The 22323-nt window shown below is 35.8% G+C and overlaps 1 protein-coding gene across 4 annotated transcripts in view; it reads left to right on the top strand.

Moving 5' to 3' along the window:
- The window catches only part of LOC124164545 (serine/arginine repetitive matrix protein 1-like), a 50703-nt gene that overhangs the window by 12069 nt on the left and 16311 nt on the right, over nt 1-22323 (top strand). For 2 of the 4 annotated variants that reach the window (XM_046541912.1, XM_046541910.1), the window contains exons 7-8: nt 2559-2711; nt 20070-20339. The exons of 1 other annotated variant lie outside the window; for it this stretch is intronic. In XM_046541912.1, coding sequence (XP_046397868.1) covers nt 2559-2711; nt 20070-20339 — 423 coding nt within the window. The remainder of the gene's footprint in view (nt 1-2558; nt 2712-20069; nt 20340-22323) is intronic. One more of the 4 variants, XM_046541913.1, reaches the window with a different exon arrangement.

Here is a 22323-nt window from a genome sequence, read left to right as displayed (position 1 = left end):
GGCTTACATGGTGAACAGATATATACTATGCTATGCAAATTGCCAAGTTGAAGTGTTGGAGAATGTATTTAGATAATAAAAGGCAGCAAGCATTTTTTCCATAAAAAGTGGAAATAAACTTAACCATTCCTATATTTCTCATTAGACACAAGGTTAAGCTGATAGGACTCGATACTTATTAGTGTTACAACGTGAAGCTTCTTCATGGAATGGCAAAAATGTGTGTGAAATTTCTACTGTGTAATACAAAAGCACATTACAGGAATGAAATTCATAAGTGATTTATTCCCTCCTTAAAAAGTAACACTCTCAAAAGAGGAATTTAATTGTAGTGACATGATTTTATTACTACTCAATTATGTACTAATTCATCCATAGGCTGTTCATGAGTAATTTTATAGTGCACGTTTTCAAAGTGTTTAAATACTTTTCAGTAAAATGACCTCAAGCATCTTGTGGCAGTGGAAAAATTTTGCAAAATGGACTATTAAGGAGTTCATATAATGCCCGTTTTCATTTTTTGTATACAATATGGAATTCACCACTCTTGTGGTGCTTTATTTATCAGAAAAAAAGATTTTTTCTCTCGTGAGGCTGGTGGATGCCTAGCTACCAATAGTATTTGAAAATTTAAGGAGGTGTGAAGGTTTTCATGCCATGTGATTTAAAATCCTTCTGAATGAGGATTTGTGATTTGTGCTGAGATTTTCTATCCTACTGAAGTGCTGATACATCAGGTTTTTGTTGCATAGCATCGAATTATTTTTGAAAAGGAAGAATGATGGAAATGTGAATTTAATAACCATCAGCATCCATTGCCTTTGAAATAGCGGACGTGAGTCCCTCCTCCCCTCGTGTGCCTGTATGATTCTTTGTACTGTAAGGAATCTCCGTCTGATTGTTCACGGTCTCTCTTTCAGTTAAATGTACCTTCTACTCTTAATTGTCTCATGTTAGCCCTTACTTAATATCCCTCGAAAATCCTCATGTCTGTTTTTTTGACTGCAGGTTTTTGAGGGAGGAAGGGTTGGGGCATCAACGAAGTTCTACTACCCTCAACAATTTTAAGAGTAACTCACGGTATTTTCAAAATTTAACGTGGTAATAATATCCATTTCCACACCACTGTGGAAGATTTTCTTGTCATTGACCACCTTTGGTTTTACGGAATGCAATCGGGTACAGCCATCTTTTCATCCAATCAAGCCAAAGAAAATTGTGCCATCGTGGAACTGGATGGAGGGAAGCTCCGGCAGATTCGGTATGTGATGAATAGTGTTTAATTCCGCCATAGGTTCTTTAAATGAATATAAATCATAGTCATATTTTCTTTTAAATGCTTCATCTTAAACGGTAAATAGATTTTCGCGTGGCTTCCCTTCTTACTTTTACTTTTCGAGTGACTTTCGTTGGCTAATATCAAGAGGGCAACTTATCGTTAGGATTTTGAATGATATTCAATGTAAGTCTTGCAGATTTTCTGTATTTATTCCTCTTCGGTGAAATTTTGGGGGGTTGAGAAATTATGAGAATGCTTTCTGTATCGTACGTATTTTCCTATTAAAGTTAGTGTCTGAAAGTTATGTAAAATACCTGCATTCATCAAGATTCATGGTGCCACAATAAATTTATCGACTGAAGTGAAAGTTGGGGTTGGGTTGAAGTTTGCAGTGGATGGAAGATGAAATTGTTTTACTTGAAAAACACCAGTGAAGTCCCTTATTGGGAACCTTTGCCTCATTAAATATTCCACTTGATTTGAAAAGTTTGTAGCAGTACAAGCCCAACGGTGAATTTTGAATTTTCTTGTGGAATAAGGAGGCTAAAGCTAAAGTGTGGGTTCCCATGAAAATAACTTGGGTGATACCGATGTTGGCATTTATGAGTGCTGAAGATGTGGCCCAAAGTGTGAATTGATTATTGAATTCTTGGAAGCATTTCAGTTCTCACACTTGGTATTCCAAGTTCCAGATTCCTATCACATGTGACCTACTACAGGGATAAGGAAGTACTAGATATAATAATGCCTTGGAGAAAAGCTTAGTAGGCTTCAGAAAATATTTATGCTAACAAATAAAGGACACAGTGCAAGAAATAATCAAATTGAGTGCACTGTGGAATGCAATGAAGGATATAGTGCTAAATGGAAACTCAAGAATTTGCATCCATTTACAGATGTGGATATGAAAGGTGCAGTTGACAATGTGTGTGTCAGTGCTTGTGAGCTGAAGTCAGTACATTGATTTCCTACAGGAGAATCTTCTATATACATCAATGCTCTTGTGGCTTCATGCATTGAAACTGGATGTCTTGGCAAGAGGGCATACCATCAATTGTGAACATGTTTTTGGCATCCGAGTTGATTCCTGTGTAAGTGGATCTTGATTGCTTTTATGACTCCTTAACGGTGAGAAGTTTGTGTGCAAAAATTGGCTATCACTTTGAAATATAGGGGTGCTATCTCCGCATATTCCTCATTAAGCTGTCCGAGACAGTGGTGATTGTTTCATTAATTGATGCTCCTGTTGCTAAACTATCCCCTTCCTTTGGTGCCACAGATGGGAGCTTGGCTGCTATAGGTGTACAGGATGATATGTACAAAATGGTATCCATCCGCAATGACAGTGGGGAAATAGTGGAGGCCCTATGCAAACTACCAACTGGAAAAATGGATTTAAAGGAGAGCCTCCAGAATGCATCTCTCAATGGATGTAAGCTTCATGGTTTTTAAATTCTCCTTCAATATTTTGATATTGAATTGTATGAAGACTTTGGAATGCTAATTGTGGGGAGTGGCATCTATTTTTTCATGTCAAATGAAGACTTTTGTTATTTTTGAGGAGTGGATTACATAATCAATATGCATTGAAAATAAAAATAGAAACAGTTTGCATTAGATGCCTAATATATTCTAACCTGGTGAAAGGGTTGAAATAACTATTTAAGTTGAGAGTATAGTTAGAGAAAGCAAATGACATTCTAAGTTCTACGAGCAATGATTCTTTATGATCATGGGCTATTTTAAACATTTGTGACTTATACCAACCAAGGGATTTCATGGAAATGTTCGTGAAAGTGTTCTAGTGATTATTAAATCAGTTGATAAAGCATTATTTTTAGTAGCACTGAAATCACAGTATGACCGTTGAAACAGGAGAGATTTCATTTAGTCCTCACCGCACTTTTAATTACAGATTTGAGTTTTGATTACTCATTTCAGTGACTGAGATTTACCTTTGGTATCATTATTGAGTACTACTGCCATTTTAAATATGATTTGGATGACCAGGGGTTTATTTTTCGAGTATTATGTTTACATAAGTTGTGCAAATGAGTATTCAAAACTCAAGTTTGTACGAAATGAGCTGAATGGATTATTTGAAAAATATATTGTCTTTCTATCAAGTAGTAACTCCTGAATCTGTGGAATTATCAGTGGAAGGCAAGTTGAAAATTCAGGGATTTTTACTGCTTCCCTGATCATGGTGGAGTCATCATCAAAGCTAGAAGTGAATGACTTAATCCATAAAAACAGTTTAGCTAGCTCATGTGGTGTGTCTTCTTAACAGTGAAAATTCAAATAAAATCTATCATTGGATATGCTGTGATTAATGGTGCTGATTTAGATTATTATTGCATATGGCCACTAGCTGTATGAATTCATCAATTTTATTTTGATTGCTGTTGTGAATGAAACGAAATATTCATTACTCAGCGTATTGAAAATGGGAGAGTGCTATGCTCAATTTCTATAGCAGTCACAGATGCTAAAAGAAACTGAAAGGAGATTGACCCAGTAATATTGGTGCATTTCAACATTGATTCAGAGCCTATTATGCTATCGGTGTGAGTGAAGAGATTTGTGTCTGTGTGAAACTTTGAAAATTCCATGCCTTGTGTCATAAATTATGGCATAAGTAAATGCTTCAGCAAGATTCCTTGTGAATACTGAAGGAATGAATGAAAATTCAAGAGAAATTATGAGTGGAATGTATTTGACCAGTATATAAAAGTGAAGTCGACTTCTCCTACTCCTCCTAAGAAGAACATTTTGCCCAAGAATGGATGTTATTTTTGTGACAACGATTAGGTTGACTGCAGGAAGTGCCATGACATAAATTATACAAGGAAGTTCAAATATCTACATATCTCTTATCTTTGTTGCAGTATCAAAGTGCGTAATTTGATAAAAAATCAATTCAAATTTACAATAATTACAATAACTGTGTCTGGCTGCCGATTCTCTAAGTTGTGACATCACATCTGTTAATTATCTTTTGCAAAATCATCACTTGCCTGCATAAAAAATTGACTTTAATGTTGGGTAATGGAGCTATTGCCTTCATAGTCATTGAGCATTAATGCAGATGACGTATAATTTTTGCAGTTTTGCAGACATTTTCAATCAGTTTCAGGCAGTTTTTTGTGGTGGAAGAATTAAAGGATGCTTTTCTCTTAAAGATTTTGTATGGTCTGTCATCAAGTATGAGTACGAATCGGTGAAAGTTACTGCTTATTTTTACTCCATAATTTGGATATGTGTAGATTTTTTTGCTGTGAGGAAGTTGTGCAATCATATTGTTGCTGGCACATTCTGCTGAAATCAAGATGAAATAAAGTTGTGATTACTTGTGTTTTTCCTTGAATTTAAGCATTGAAGAAATTGATGCTTTGATTGATGATTTCCTTATTTGTATTAAATCATCTGGACCAAAAAATCTGTGAATATTGCGTGCTGTTCTGGGACCAAGAATCAAACCCAATCACTGAAGATTGGAAAATACCAATATTGTTTGGAATGCATACTGTGATCCACCTCTTGATAAAAGAATTTGCAGTGTTCTTTGGAGAATTTTGTAGTGAATATTTTCATTGTGAATAAGAGTGGTGGAGTCAAAGCTACAAAGGATCCATTGTCACAAAGGATGTTATTAAATGTCCCTTATCTTGAGGTGGCGCTTGAAAGAATAAAGGCTGAAATTCTGTGGAGAGCAAGGATTGAGAGAACAGTTGTAAAATGGTGCCAAATAAATTTACTTCTGGAGCTTTGTTTGTGATTAAACTGTCTTGACAATGGTGTATTCACCTATGGTGGACTTCATTTGAAAATGGCCTCTGCTAATGGAAATTCTCTGAAGTTGTGCAAGCATATATTCTTGACCAAAAAAGGCAAATGCTTTGCCATCACAAAGTTACCTAATTTGATCTCAGTTTTTCTGTGACTTTTGTCCATTTTCTGGATCGAGATTCCAAATACAGAGGAGCACCTTTAGCCTTAGAGAGAAGCATCAATCAGTATTGCTTGGATGATGGGAAACTCACATGAAGCATTTGGCAGAATGGAGAAAACATGGTACTCATTCATTGATGCTTACATGAGTTTGGAATAAATAACGTGACTTCGCTAAAGTGGGATTGCTTGATCATCTAATTTCATGAGAGTGCCTAAACCAGTTAACTCAGTGTGGTGTAGTGTGTGGTCAATTTATTAGTGCTGGAAGTCTCCATATTTGGGGCTTAATAATGTATAGGCTGCATTGCCAGTCTGAAATTATTCTTGCAGTACGTGTCTGCTAAGATAATCAGTACCATTTCTAATAATTGGAAGTGAATTGTGCACATTATTTAATTGTGTTCTACTTTTTAAAACATTACTTGGATCATTCTAGTAAACTAGAGGACCAGTTTCTAAGTGAATTGGCATTGTGATGCTAGTTGTCATCAATAAAAGCTTTTCTGATAGTGGAATCAGAATATGATTGAGGCAAAATAAGAGAAAAGCACCAAGGCTGCTTTTTTAGAAGTGCTTCGTTGAAAATGAATGCAATAAATCAATAAATCTACTTTGATTTATTAAGAAGCAGTACTGGTGTAACTTGTGAGGTCTGTTGCCTCCACGGAGGTTGGTGATTTTATTAATGCTTTCACAGTGCGACTTAAAAAAAACAATGAAGATATAAAAGTGAATTTGGATTTGAAGAATCACACCAGGAGGAAATCACTCCATATAAATTTGATTGGAAGTTATTTGCAAGTGTTATGTCTCAATTAGAGGGCAGACAAAGGAATATGTGTATTAAGTTTTGTGGCTAACGTTATGCTCCTACTTAAAGTGAGCTCTTAAGAAGCTGTTAATTCATCAGCATTATTTTAGATCTCAGTTCAACTCCCATTTAGAGGTGCAACTAAATAGGTTTTAGGTATTATATTTTCAACACTTGTTTTCAGGTGATTGCTGAACCATTATAAAATTTTAACTTAAAGATTTTTTTTCCATTGTCAGTGATATTCATGAGTGATGGAAATTGAAGGATGTTGAAATGGATGTCTTTTAACATGTGAAAAGTTTTTGTGAAGTATTTTTGATAGCAGTGTTGAGCTTGATTAATATATTGATCTCAGTTCCTTGAGTAGCACATGCAGAACACACCTCTAGCATCCCTCAGCAAAAACTTAATAATGTCATAATGACCGTGGTTTGCTCTTGTTATCTAGCATAATGACTAAATGTTTAATATTACAGTGCAACTAGAAATTTTCCTCAATATTTTACTCAACACTAGTCATGGCCTTATGGTATCATGAGGTTATTGCCAATGTTGTCTTTTTGTGCCACAGATATACCATTCCAATTCTGAGGGAAATGTTTTGGGATTACAGTGGGGTTGTTTGGAAGGAGTCAGCAGTCACAGCATGAATGATGACATGGGAAGGGAGTTGAGTTGAATGGAGTGTGAGGAAGTTAGGACACTATTATTTGGGATCAAGGATTGGTTCTCTGAGGATGGTTCCAAGGAAAAGATTGGGAAGGATTAAAAAAAATCAGTGTGTTGCATAGTGTGCAATAGGGGTGTGGTGGGTGCTTTCTTATTTTTACATCGTCTAAAGCATTCATTTAATAGCCCTTGGAAAGAATATGACAGGGTATTGGGAGTTAAATTACTTCATACATGGTCTTATGCTAAGGGATATTTCTGGAAATTGTGGAGAAGTACAAGGTGCATTCTTATTACATATTTAACTGGGATGTAAGTAATGTCATCAAAATGAAGCCTAAAATCGTCAGTCATCAAAATGACTTGTATATCTAGTGGCATTGTCTTCTTGGGTTATAGTTAAACATTTTTGATGCTCTGTGACTTTTTCCTTCTCCATGGCTCACGTCCAAAAATGAAATCCTATTGTGTCATAAGGCATTTTTTTAGTTACTAAAAATGATATTAAAAGAATGTTCTATGTTACAGTCTTGTCATATGAAAGTTGGAGCTAAATTAAAGAACTGCTGATTCCAGGAAACAATCATTGATCAAAGGTGCCATTGATTATTAGAAGTGAAGGTATTTGTATGTTTACATCATTTAGAGAAGTGGCAATGCTTAAGTCACTCAATAACAAGGAATGCAATGATCAGAAGCACACATTTTATATTTTACTCGGAAAACCATGAATATGTAATTTATTGAAGATAGTTTGTGGAATAGTGTATGGATGTGATAGATTTTACCATGCCTGATGCATTTTGAGAAATTTGGAGCTAGGTTTTGCAACCTACCTCTGGAATTTTTTTTTTTTTAATCATCCTGTTAAGGCATTAAGAACTCTTAAAACTGACCTGAGACTTGGTGTGGACCAATGATGGAGAGAAGTACATACTTGATTTCTCTAGAATGTTTTGAACATTTTTCTTATTTGTTTTTCTGAGGAAGGTCATGTGAAGTTTCTTTTCGGCACATGATTGCAACTAGGTGTTTGAATGAAAGGGAGTAGAATGAATTTCCAGGTAAAAATTTCAAGGTCTCACTTGTAGGTGTGAGGTATTTACTCGTTTGTTGGCGTGGCTAGTTTAGTGTATTGCTTAATATTTTTTTGCTTTTGTGAAGTGTTTTTTATGGGATTATTATTAAATGTATTTTAGTTTGGTTATTTGCTGGAAATGAATGATGAAATTCTTAAACTTCATCTATAAACATCCTGTATCTATTCTAAGTTTTGATCTTATAGCAAGTGAATTCATGCTATTGTTTTGAAGTAGTCAATTTAGGTGTCTCTCATTATGTTAATTCTGAAAAACACTCAAGTGATTAGACGTTTAAAGAAAATGTTCTCAAATGGTTGGGTGATCTTAAAAGCTAGAAGAAAATGTTGTTGGTCTTATAGTGGTGGTATTCACAAGTTAAAAAGGAATGTTTATCTTCCATATTTCTAAATTAATATTTACAAATTCCAATTATTGTGACTTGGGAGTTGTGCATGGAAAAGGCATAAATGCATGGACTATGTTGTGAGGAAATCGAGTAGTGAGAAACAAGATTGACTCCTTAATATCATCACATTTATATCTTTTGTTGTGGGTTTTGGTATCTCTAAGCACACTGCTATGAAATTTTAAAATGCGGGAGCACTGAAGAGGCCATTAATTTATTCTTTTTAGAATTGTCAGCAGTAAAAGAAGTTCCTGAAAAACTACTATATTTTATGCATATGTACATCGTTCAGAACCAAGAGTAAAGCAGCGAAATAAGTTGTATACAGTATGAAGAACGTAATTCTGCTGTCAAATTATTTAAAATATTGTTCATTTCTTAGGAAAACCATTCAAGAATTGTTTTTACCGTCGGCAGAGGAATAGTATTCTTACCATGAAAGGCATAAAGTCATAATTGGGTAATTCAAGGGGCCAGTTATTTTCTTCATTTTTACATGACAGCACGGTGCTGTTTTGTTCCCATCAGACCATGGGGTGCCGTTCTTCACTTAAGAAGAGAGAATCTATCAGCTATGATTGGTGACCCACTAAACTATTTATTACAACCCTGTCATTTTAATTAGGAAATCCGTGTTCACTTAGAAGTCAAATGGTGAAGTTACTAAATGAGGTTATGACAGCGAAAATAAAATAAAAAATGTCACATACCTATACTTATGTTCAATTTATCTATATTATTATATTTTTACTGATATTTTCTCTCACACATTGTGCTAAATACCCTGATCAGTCGATAAAGACAGAATGATTGCACTCGGGTGCCCATATCTGTGGTGTGTTGGATAGCTACCGTATAAGCTTGTGTAAGAGGCGCACACGTGTAAGAGGCGCACCCCTATTTTGAGGATCGAAGCTATAAAGAAAAAAAATTTTGCGACATTTTTTTTATCCTATCGTGCGGTGTTGCAGACGTATGCCTGGAATTTCGACAGTTATCGAAATGTCCTCTTTCAGTACTGTTTGAAAGAGGAAATTTTGATAACTGCGGCGGCATAAGAGGGAGTAGAAAGAGTTCCGATCCTCTCTTTGCATACGCCATCGCTCTTCGTTGCTTGTCCTACTCACGAACAATTTTGTTTAAAAGCTCTTGCAGGAGTATTGCAATAGAATTGCAGCCGTGGAAAATTTTAAGGCAAAACACGACAGGCAAATGGCATGAGCTTTCCCAAGAGATTGAACAACAATTGGGGCAATCTCAGCGTCGTAGGATAATAACCACGTAGTAGATTTAAGGCCCCTTGCACACGCACCAATTTTGGACGGCCGGTAAAATATCGGCCATCCACATTCCAATAGTGAACAATGGGAGAGCATTGGAGCTTGCACACGTATCGACCACACGCCGGCACCGGCAAAATGCCGGTTAGCTGCCGGCTATTGTCACTGTGGATCGCCGACGCCGGCTCAAAAACTTAGCAACGTATCGTTTGACCGGTAAAAATCCGGCGTGTGTGCAAGCATCGCTTCGCCGATAAAATATCGGCCAATATTTTACCGGCCGTCCAAAATCGGTGTGTGTCAAATCAAATCAAAATCAAAGGGAGAAACTCCCCTGCCTGCCGCTTTATTTTGACCCAGGGTTTCAGATGACTGACTCACGCTGAAAACCAAGGCCACTCAGTTCCCCTTGAACTTGCAACCGGTGAAGGGGAGGGGGGGAAGATAAGAAGTTTGTGTAAGAGGCGCACCCCCATTTTCGGCTGCAATATCTGGGAAAAAAGGTGCGCCTCTTACACGCGCTTATACGGTATTTTATATTGCAGTGGATTAGTGATTTTTCATCAGGTTGTTAAAAAAATAATGTGAGAATGGGGACAGTCCACCGTGATTAGTAAAATGTTAATAGTATACCAACGTAAACCATCAGGATTATAGTGAATTGATTTCTGAAAGAAATTCAGCTTAATGGAAATTGTGCATTTTTCAAGCTGCTCTAAACACTCGAACACAACCATATTAAAATGGGACTCCATTTTGAAAGTAATGCAAATTCTAAGGAAAGTATTCCTTCTGGTTAACAAGGTGTGATAGTTGAGGTTGATAGAGGTTGCATTTATTAAGGCGAAACTCCTCCTCAAGTGCAGTTGTTAGTTAAAATAAGTGAATCATTTCAATCCCATTACTAGGATTATTGTATGAGAATCGGGTATGCTACTAATGGCATAAATTTTTAACTTTTTCTCTTCCCAAAATTTCTGGTGAACTCATCCCTCATCCAAGCCCGAAATACTTTTCTTTCTCATCAGCAGTAAAGGTGTTATTTATGAAGTATAAAAGACTTTTTCCATTTGAAATGGCTTTTAATATGTTAAGAAAATGAGTTGATCGTAGGGCAGACTGCCAGAAATATAGAGGCATGCAGTATAACTAATGTTTGATTCTGTTTTATTTCAAGCTGATTTTCAGCTTTATAAATTAATTGTGCTGCCCAAATAACAGTATTTGGGATGTATTCAAAATTTGGTTTTAGAAGTGGGAGTATACTGTAGTGGTCTAAGCAGTCTTATTGGGTCTGGCGACGTCAGGGTGCTGCGTGTGTGTGGCAAAAATAAATTGAAGTCTGATTTACGAACCTCTATTTTAAGATAGAAGTGGGAGTATACTGTAACAGTCTAAGCAGTCTTATTGAATCTGGTGGGACATCGGGGTGCTGCATGTATGTGACAAAAAATAAATTGAAGTCTGATTTACAAACCTCTATCTTAGGAAGTGATGGCAATTTACAAGCAAATACTCGCAGGGCATCCATTATCGGCAAAAATTTGTAGAAGAACCTCCAGTGTCCAAAACCTCCTTTTATTAAATTAAGTAGGTAATACTGAAGAATGATTTCACCTCTGTTTAACTAAGGTCAATGATTCGTTTATTGTTCACGGCAATGGAGGGAGCTGCCCAACCAGAAAATCTTGAAGAGTGAGGGAATGCTTTCAACAAGGGGGAGAAAATTTACAGTCTTTGTTCCTTCACAAAGCACTGAAAAGCAAGTTGGATTCTCGCCAATATAAAATAACAATTTCATGGAGCCAATACTTGAAATTTTAGTGAGCTAGATATCTCCACAGTGACAATTCTCAACTCTCTGATAGCCAATATGTACAAGTGATTTTCAGAATTTTAGGGACTGGGTTTTGTACAATCAAGGCCATCACAATTTAAACTATTGGTATAACAATTCTGAGCTCTCCTCTTTTCTCACCTATGTTCACTAAACCACTTCTCCAAGTGAATTATTTATGCGATTAAATATTTATGCAAATTAGAATAAATTTAACATAACTTTTTGATCTGCTAGCTTTAATACTAGTAACATTAATGCAAATATACTTAGATGCAATCATATCCATTTGACAAAGAAGTGAAGGCCATAGTCCATTTATTGAATTTCAGCCGTATTTGTGCAGTAGTCAGTGTGGAGTGCATTAGTGAAAATAAGAGTGAACTGGTGTGGCCAAGTGGTAGTTGGAGTGACTGAGAAGTGGTTTCTTGGGGAACGTAATGTTGTTTTTGCAATAAACATTCCAGAGTTAACCTTCAGTATTTTAATGTGTACAAAAGTGTCTGGCCCTCATTGTTTTTTATTGGTATCTTTTATCAGTAATCCATTGGATTACAATATTTTGTGGATGTGCATACCCAGAAATTCCGATTATTTTGATGTTAACAGCAAATTGCCTGCATTGTAAGAAAGGGCCAATTATTAGGGGATTGCAAATGGCCGTCTTTTTAGGCGAATGGGTTAAGGAAATATTCTAAGGGACTTTGAGAAGAACATCATAATTCCTACCTCCAAAAAGGAAAGTGTGAAGATTTTAGGCTTAGTGGCACCTGCATCAAAGGTATTAAAAAGGAATACATATTTACAGCGTAATAGAAGGTAATGCAGTGGAGTTTCTGGATTAAGACCAATTTACATTTAGGATAAGCAAAGGTACAAGGGAAGCAATATTGACTCTTGAGGCTGCTTGTGGAGAATATAATGGAGAAGAAGAAACCGTCTTCCATTTTATTTATGGACTTAGGAATGACTTTTGATGATATGGATTGGAGTACAATGCTTGAAACCATGAAAGAAATTGGAGTTTTCTATGGCTGGGGGACAATTTATGTTGAAAAGAATTAGCTGTGATTAAATCTGGACCCAGCTTTGAAGAAGTAAATATGAGGAGAGAAGTCAGATTAGGGTGTGCTGTTTCCAACGGAGAAAGCTATTAATGAAATCCAAGAAATTCTGGGAGTGAAAATCCATGATGAAAAATTGCATGCTGCAATTTGCCAATGGCAAAGCTCTCGTAACTGAGACAGAGGAGGATCTGAAGAAAGTTCTAAAAAATATTGAAAATTGCTTGGTAAAGGCTGAAAATATGTGGGAAGAGTACCAAGGTAGCTTGGTTTGCAGCAGAAGGAAGAGGCTGAGACAAATGTTTAACTAAATAACCTTGACCTTGAGCATGGGAAGGTGTTACATTACATGCATTACAGAGTGACCAGCTATGAGCGAAGCAAGCATGAAATAGCAGAGTAGCCCATGTGAAGAGGGCATCCCTCAAAAAGAATTTCCTTTCAACAGCTGCAAATAAGGAAGTAAGGAAGCAATTCATTATGACTGCAGTTGGAGTGTTTCTGTGTGGCAGTGAGGCATAAACTATCGCAGCATCAGTAAAATCAAGGCTGCTGCAATAGTTCATGCCTCATTAAAAATCAAGATATGTATGTTGTTATTGGAGAATGAAGATGATCAATTTGATAGATAATGTGAGGTATGTGGACGTTTGTGGATATAGCAATGGTGGGTGAGCAGTCTTTTGAAAACCATGGAAAGTAGACACCAAGTGGAGTATTTAACCAGCTACAAGTGGAACAATATAGTCTGATGAAAAAAATCGTTGAAGGACAGGTGGAAGGGAAGAATGGTAGGGGAAAGCCTGGGATGGGATACATAGATCAGGTATGAAGGATGTAAAATGAAAGATTAGGTTTGTGCTAAAAGACTCTTCAATAGGAGGAAGGGGTGGAGAATTGCTTGAAACCAACCTTCGGATTGCTGACTGATTATGCTGATTTGAACATGCAGCTAGTGCCTCAGTTTCACATTAGGTTAATTAAGTCTCCTGTATCAAGCTAACATTATTAATTTAGTGATATTCACATTGCACAAATTCATACATATGTGCAACCTCGCCTTAGTATTGAAGCTGATTTAAGTACTCAAGTTAATTCACTCTGAAGGAAAAATACAGCTTCTCTAGCATACTGCTATGCCATATCTAAATCTCTTTGTGTTCTGGGATAATAATAATCGTAATTGAAGTCCATCTGTGCATCTAACAACCAATTGTTTGCATTCCTGAATAAAGAAGTCGAAATGAGCCTGTTTAAATCACTCTGGTGTTTCTAGTATTTTTCTCATCTTAATTATTAGCTCTGCATTAAGCTACTTTGTTTAGATCACTCATTAACCCTAATGGTTCAACCTTCCATCATGTGCCATTGATTTGACAGGCACAGTAAGAAAGTCTATTTTTATTTTTATCAGCTTCTTGGTAGCGCAAAGATGTGGCTCTCTCAGTAGCTGTTAATTTTGTCACTCTTAATTTAGCCTTTCCACTTTGACTTAAAGCCAAACCGTGGCATGCTTTTAGAAATACTGGAAAGTCATCGCATTTCACTGTGTGGGTATAAGGTTTTTTTTTTACCTTAAAAGGCCAAAGAATTCAGGAAAAATCATATTTGCAGTAAAAGCTATGTGGTGATTTTCCTTATTCTTTTATGCATTGATGTATCTTCGATATTTGAAGGCATTACCCATCACACTTAGTTATGGGTTAAACACTATTTACCAGGCTACCACTCCTTAGTGCCAGTCCCAGTTTAGCCTTACCATCACCATTGTGCTCCAACTTATGGTCAATTCTCTTAGGAAGTGAGCTTGTAGTGTTTGTTCAAATAGTCTGCAAAAAAATACAGTTGATTGTAAGGAACAATTTGGTGTTCATTTCTATGGTGATTATAGAAGCACACAGGAAAATGACTTAGGGCGCGACATTTATAATACCCAATTACGAAGGAAAGTAAAGAAATTCATCCTTAAGTGCTTAACTTAAAACTCTTGGAAATGCATAAGCAAAAATTCATATTTTTTGAGTTCATAATAGTAATACCTTTGGCTTTCAGTGATTTTATTGTTTTATACATCTACTCACCTATTCTATTTGCTGCAATATGTACCATTTGTAAATAGTTTTCTTGAATTTACAGCATTATTTTTTCAACTTCAATCAAAAAGCATTCTTTGTCCATGAGGCCTGGTAGACTACCCTACCATGATGGATTTATTTAGGACCTTGTAAGTTTCAAGACGGCTCAGTGGTAATTTTGTTTTTTCATAAATTGACTTTCTATTAGTATTTTTTCACATCCTTTTAAAGTAAGCTGTAGTTTCTGTTTGCTAAAAATCAATATACTTCAAGCTTTCCTGGTGTACAATATGAAGTTTTCTGAGGTTGAGTTGGTTATTGATGGCTCTTGTCCCAATTACTTATTCTGCCACTTGTCCTTAATGCCCAGAGTACTATGAGAGAGCCAGTCATTGAAAAATTGGCTGTGTCTAATGAACTTACCTGGTGGTATAATCAAGAAAACTTCACCCATAAAAATTATTAGTTTATACTAGAGGACTAGGCTGTTTATATTAAAATCATATTGAGCCATGCGATGGAAGGACTTCTTGTGAAATCCCAGGGTATGTAGCATGTTTTTAAGGCCTGGAATGGTATTAATTTCCTTATGGTGTCCTGTATGTTACGTACGTGATGATTTTTTCTTACTATTTAAACCATTGTTAGGATATTTTGAATGCTCTCTGTAGTAAGACTGATGTGTAATGATATAATAAATGGTTGTGGCTTTAGATGTTTGATAATATCATTTGTCTTTTCTGCTAAGCATGTAGGGTGGGTGTAACTTCACATTTTTCTCTGTATTTGAGTCTTCAAATTTGAAAATTTAATCTCATTTTGCAGTACTTACTACAGAGTTCGTATGCATCTTAAAAACCTGGACATGTCCGTAAATTTTTGAGGTCCATTAAAAGTCGGGGAAATGTCAGTAAATAAGTGCAGAAGTCTGTTAAAAAATTGAAGCAGTTGGTAGAATCCTTAAACTGTCCCAACTATGTGAGAATACTCATCAAAAATATTTCTGTAGTTATTGCGATTGATTATTTGTGGTGGAGCTTCTTCATCTGAGGAGCTTGGATGCTCTGAGGAACCTTGCCTCGCAGCCTTCAGAGCTTGTGTCATCTGCTTTGTAGTTGCGTTGTTGTCTGCTGTGGACCAACCAGTAAGAAGGGTGAGTCATGTAGCCTGCGTTGGCTAGTGGTGCGGTTGTTTTGATTCTGGAGCTAACGCCCAAATGGGTTTAATGTAATTTTATCTAACCGAATTGTTGTGTGTAAAGAATCGCCTAACCTCTAATCAGTCTTAAAATTATAATAGCCTTAGAGATATCCTTCTAATTTTCTGAAATGGGTTGGAGGTAGTAAAAATATTCCCATAAAAACTCAGTTAATCACTGAAATTATTGAAAAATCAGGAATAGCCCGTTAAATTTGAAACTTGAAAAAATAAAAATGCTGTACAACCCCACCTATGTAGGCCAGTGTGTTCATGTGATTATTTCAATTTTTCCTGTACATATTTTACATTTTATGAAAGTAAGTTACCCAGCAATATAATTATTAAACATTCGATTCCTTCATATCCTTTAAGTTTTTAAAAGTTTTATGTCATAATATTTTTTTAATTTATCGTAATGAAGGATTGCCTCATTGTAAGATTTGTTTTTAGTAGTTGGTAGTAGTGCGGTTGTATTAATAATGAACTGTGCCACATTAAGCATTTTTTAGCTTCCTATGCTGGAACAATGTAGTGTGTGCTTGGTATTAAGGATGCAGAAAATCCAAAGGAAAGATTCTTCCCTGAATTTGTTAAGTAAGTTCGGCCTTAAGAAGAGTAATTAAAGCTAAAACCTTTGATAAGCATTATTAGTTTGACTATGTCCTATGCCCAATTCCATGACACAGTAGGACTCATTTTAATTAGACCAGATAAAAACTAAGAAAAGGCATGAAAATTATACCTTTTTTTTTAAACCAATGCACACCAAAAATTGAATATTCCATCATTTACCATAATCCTAGAAGTTTGAATTGTTTATTGGTTTACGCTTTGCTGTGGCTGAAAAGCATAAACTGTAACTAGAGCAAATTGACATCTTAGTGTTATCCTCCCGAGTAAATATGTTAATTGTAGGTAAACTTTTCCCTAGTTGGAACTCGAAACATTGGCTAAAATTGAGTATTTAACCTGGTGGGAATCCCGAGAAAAGTCAACCCACATTATTCACCGGGAAAGGATCATATCTTATTTAAAATATGTCAATTCAGTGTTTGCAAAAATTTAAGATTTAGCCACCTAATCGTACTGAAATAATTGCATAGTGAGAAGAATACATAATTATCATTCAAAAATTCATGTAAGGAATGTACCCCTATTAGTAAGTTTTGATCTTGATATTGGCATATTCTTCAAGTTGATTACCTGAAATTCTTAAGTGTGGTGTAGTACAAATATTGAATAATAGAATTGAAGTTCTATTTATTTTCTTTTCAAAAACGAATGTTTAAGGGAACTTACAAGTGTTATGTGAGCACATTTTCGACTCCTCTCCCACCATCATAAAAAAATAAACTATACCCAGTAGTGGAACCCCAAAAATAAGGTCTTTATCTCCTTGGAGTTTTTATGGAATAACAGTACATCCCCTGAATCCTGTGTCTGAATTACAATTAAGTTATAAATGTCTATCAGCAGATAAAATTTGCTCAAATATCTCAAAATTTCCCAACTTGGATGTCCTGAAGCTTTTGTATGACTATAGAAAATTTTCGAAAAGGGGGTTTATTGTAACCACTGGCTCTAAGGTTGATATGGGGCTTATTGAAACAGTTCTGTAATTCATACCTTTTTGGTGTTATTTAAATTTTAATGTGACCTTATCTTGATGTTTTTTCTACTTCCACCTCCTTATGGAATATTATTTTTAGTCTTAAAATGATCATTACCTGATAAATTGCATTATTTTAAGTATAATGAAATGAAATACCCTCCGTTAAAATATTATTTGCGTGTTTTCTACGGTAATGATTATTTTTAAAATTGAAAATCTGTACATTTCATTTTCCCATTATTGCTTGCAGGTTAGTGCATTCTATGTATCCATCCGTAAATCATTATTATTTAATATTTGCAACATATTCTCATACTTACTATGTTTATTGTTCTCTGGTACTTAGTAATATCAGTGTGTGCTTCTGATTCTATAGATTCTTTTGATCATTTAGGCTATTTGTAGCCTAAGGTAATGAGTTCTCAAGCTTATTTAAGTCATAGATTGTTAAATCCAGCATCTTTGATACTAATGATTGTTTTCATTTATTTTCTTAGCCCCTTTGCAGGGATCAGGCATAGCATCAATCTAGTCAATCAAGGGAACTTAATGAGGTTCGTTCTCCATTAGGTACTTCTTCCTACTTATGAATCCTCTCCAGCTTCATGGTTGAGTTGATGTGGTTGAACTATACTCAACATTATGAAAATGATTTTTTCTTGGGTTGCTGCTATCATATATAATATTTTACTCCTGAAGTTCCTTCAATTTCCATCTCTGTGTGTTTATTAGAATGTTGTCAAGATTGGAGAGCTAAATTTATGATATTTGTCCTGGGCTGGATATTTTTATTAACATTTGGCTGATAGGGCCACATTTTTCTACCATTTTACGCAGCGTCGCGGAAATTTCTGTTTGAGAAATTTATTTGGCCGTGTTGTGGATGATTCTGTGAAAACATTCCTAGCCAAAGCCCTCGGTTGGTATACAAAAGTCACAATGTCGCTCGAAAAGACACCCTTGTGAAAAGAGAAGGGGTCTTTTATGAGGAGCAGTCGGTAAAATCTTTCGGATTTCTGACATGGTCCCATTCATGACCCCTCGTATCGCCGGGATGGGGTGAGTGAGGGAGCCACCTATGCCCAGGACGTGGTCCAGCAAACTCAATACCATTGCCTGTTACTGTTTTCTTTGAAGCCTTCAGGAATATTGCTGCATTGCCATTTATGCTTTAGTTACATTATTTGCATTCCCTAATTACTTAATTGTAGAAGTAAAAATCTAGCAAAGTCATCAATAGTCTCATTTTGTTTTTTGAAAGATAGTTAGTTGAATATTAGAAATGCTGGTTATATTATCATAACTGATTATCAGCTGTTCCCAGCATATCTTTTTGCCTGCTTTCATGATTTTACAAATCATGTACTTGAAACCTCTGGAAATTGCTTGTGGAGTGACATATGTAGTATGCTTTGTGCTTTATGTTTGTGGCACTTATTAGATTTCATTTTTCAATCTTCCCTGTAAGACATTATTCACTTTTGGCAAATAAAGCCTTTTTCTTTTGTGTGTAAAAAAGTAATTAGCAATTTCCTGTTAGCTTGAAGAAAACCATTATAAAATTGAGTGTTTTCGTATGATTTTCAACTAGTACATGCTACGGGAGATTTTTTTTTTCGATTCGCGAAGAAATATTCATGAAATGGTTTCACTATGTAGCTTTATCCTACTGATTTGCCTTTCCTTTTCTGAAGGAATGACTAGTACAGTACATATTACTTTTCACTAATAGTATTCTAATTAAAATGCCCATTGTCAGCTGTTGTTCTTTGAAGGTGTCATATTTTCATGAATTAAGGTCATTTCAGGAAGAACAATTTTTAACTTGGAAGTATCCAATTAATAAAGTAACAAGTGTTTTTTATTGTCCAAATTATAGGTCATGATCTAGGGGTCCTTAATTTTTTCAGAAATTTTTTTTCTTCTATTTAATATTGTCCAACTCTTAATTAACTCTTAATATCATTCATATTTACAATTTCAACGTACTCACTCTTTACCCTAATGGTGAAATATCTTCTGGGCCTTTTACGTCTACATAACCTTTTATATAATTCTTAACATGTTATTCTTGCATCCATTACTCACCTTCAAACTACGAAAATTAACTAACTTTACCACTTTTGACAAATGAATGCCCTAGCAAATACAAAAGCATTCCATTTCATGTTTTATTAAATAAGTAATCAAGTAGCTGCAGTGACTAACTTCTCACTTCGAATTGGTATAATTGAGCATGTCGGACCATGTCCTGGTTTTCTGCAATCAAAATTTCGGAGGCTAGGATATAAGTCTTAATAGTTTTTCTTTGATCATTAACTCTTTTCGTACTCAAATATTTCAGTTTTTTTTGCAAAATTTCAACTTTTGAATGCATTCATGTAAAGATCCTTTTGGAATACCTATGATTGAAATTGATTTGTGATGAATGCAGAGATGTTTCAACATAAATACATAATCTGAATTTTTCTCGTGGAATTCATTTATTCTATTTGGAAAGATATTTGGTTTACCATTCTACTTTTCTGTGATAACGCCCAGTAATTTATCGAATGATGATGAATTGTCCAAACCCATGAGGGTTGGTTTATTAGATGGGGTTGGGTGGGTAAATGGGGTTGTGGACTATGATTCCAAAGCTAACACAGAATACTTTCTTTCCCCCCTCCCAATCTTTTCGTCATTCCCATCGCCGCTCTTATGAATGGATGGCAATTTTTGACTGGCCTCCCCACTCTATTGAAAAACTCGTGATTTGGCTGTTGTGCTGTGCGTGGCCAATTGAATGGCCCAACAGGTGAAGGATCAAGGCCAATCTTTGAACGGGAAGAACTGCGAGAGGCAGATGGTGGTGATGGCAAATATGCCGAGAGGGAAAGAAGTCGACAGGAATATCGCTTAGGTGGGGAAGATCGACAAAGGGTGATGGAACGCCATCTGCATCCAGTGGAGGAGCGAGTGGTGGCGATAGTCGATGATGATGGTCCTACGACAATGGCAGCGTCTTCGTCACACCATGCCCAAAGTCATCGAAGTCGTTCCCTGCTACCTTCATCTTCACGAACTGGTGAGTTTCTTTGTGAGAAATAATGATGTCCCACTGCGTGGTCTGGAGAGAGAGGATGCAGGAGGAATGTCATGCAATCTGCAAAACTCGTGGTGAATTGTGAAGTGTTATCACTATTTCGTCATGTTATTTGATGGTGGGTGGTGGTGTCCTCTGAGAATGGCATCCCTGTAGATATCCAGTTTCTGAAATTTTAGTTGGGGTGGGTATGAGGAAGTATCAAATTAGCACATAAAGTGGCTCAAATCTTTGGATTTGGAGGGCTCCGCTACTGGCATCTGTGAAATATGCATTTGAAAATGACTCAAAAGAATCACAAGGGTTTTGGCATTGCTGTGCTAGTTGTCTTGAACATACATTTTGCATTTGGCTTCCTCATCACTATTAGTGTTTCCTATGAGGCATTAAAACAGTATGTTGTTTCATATAATAATGCATGATGAGATGTCTTCTTCAATTGCGCCGTTATGTGCATATGACTTTAACTGATACGTTGTTGTAAAGTAGGAGTGGTCACATCTGTTTTCTGCATATTGTCCTTGCTAGTGGTTACTTTATCATCGTATTACTTTGTGGTGCATCTTTATAAAATACGATTTTAAGCAAATAAGAAATAGATCACTTTCTTCCATTTCTGTTCATCTTTATATTCATCATCAGTGATCAACAATCCTAAGATTGGTTTGATGCAGCTCTCCACTCAATTCTCCTATCAGCTAATCTTTTCACACCTACATACATATTTCTTCTCTTTCACATCCTTCTTTACCTGTTCTATATATTTTTTTGAGGTCTTTCTATTCCATTCTTGCCATCCACTTGTCCCTCGACGATTGTCTTCATCAGGCCATCATGTCTCAAGATGTGGCCCATAATGTTGTTCCGTCTTCTTTTTAAGGTTTTCATGAGGCTTCTCTTCTCTCCTACCCTTCTTAGGACTTCCTCGTTAATAACTCGGTCGATCCATTTGATCCGTATCATTCTTTTGAAGTATTACAATTCTAGTGCCTTTATCCTTGCTTTCTCCGCTGCTATCATTGTCCGTATCTCACTTCCGTATGTGAGCCTACTCCAAATTGAGGTTCTTATAAAGTTTTTCTTTACTACATATTTAAGTTTCCTGCTGTAAGCAGGTCTCTCTTTTGGTGGAATTGCTCTGTTTGTTTGGGCTATTCTGCAGATAATTTCTTTCTTGCTTCTCCCGTTGCTTGTTATCCTGCTTCCCAAATAACAGAATTCATCCACCCCTATCAATTTTTGCTTCCCAATTTTAATGATAGTCTTGACTCCTTCTCTTCTGCTCCATACTATAATAATACTTCATGATACATACATCTATATAAAATACAATTAAATATGAAATGTAGATAACTTTCTTCCATTAATGTTCATTGTTATATTAAGGAACTTATATTTCAGCCATTAACATTCTGTTTTCATGGCTTAAGCTTTGGGAATGATTAATGTATGTCTGAAATTAAGTTGTCTTCAGTAAAATGATGCATGGGAATTTTAGGTTGTTTTATATTTTTGATTGTACATATGACATTGCATTTAGTGAAGTAGGTAACTACAAATCAATTTCTGCTTTCAAGTCACTGGTATGTGACAAGTGATTATGAACGTGAATAATTACAATTGCGCCATAGTCCATAAAAAAATCCTTTTTGCACTGTATCTGAGGAATCGTTTTTTTGTACATTTTGTGATGCCGGCTAATGAAAGGTAAATGAGGAACTTATGAATGGTGCTGTTGTCCAGTGATGCAGAAAGACAATGATCGTACTTCACACTGTTTTCTCGCTCTCAAAGGCAATGTTTTCTGATGTTATCAACCAGCTATATAGGGGTTTTATGTCATTTTCATTTATCTAAATTTTTTGGCGTACTGTCTTTATTGCTCAAAAATTTGATGTTACAGCACTGAACATTTCACAGCATTTTTGCACCTAGTGTGGTCAATTATAGTTCTTTAAATGGAGTT

This window comes from Ischnura elegans, chromosome 8 (genome assembly GCF_921293095.1).
Source record: "Ischnura elegans chromosome 8, ioIscEleg1.1, whole genome shotgun sequence".
Classification (NCBI taxonomy): Eukaryota; Metazoa; Arthropoda; class Insecta; order Odonata; family Coenagrionidae; genus Ischnura; species Ischnura elegans.
Note: the sequence above shows the minus strand (reverse complement) of the source record. Positions and strands in the feature narration are given on the sequence as shown.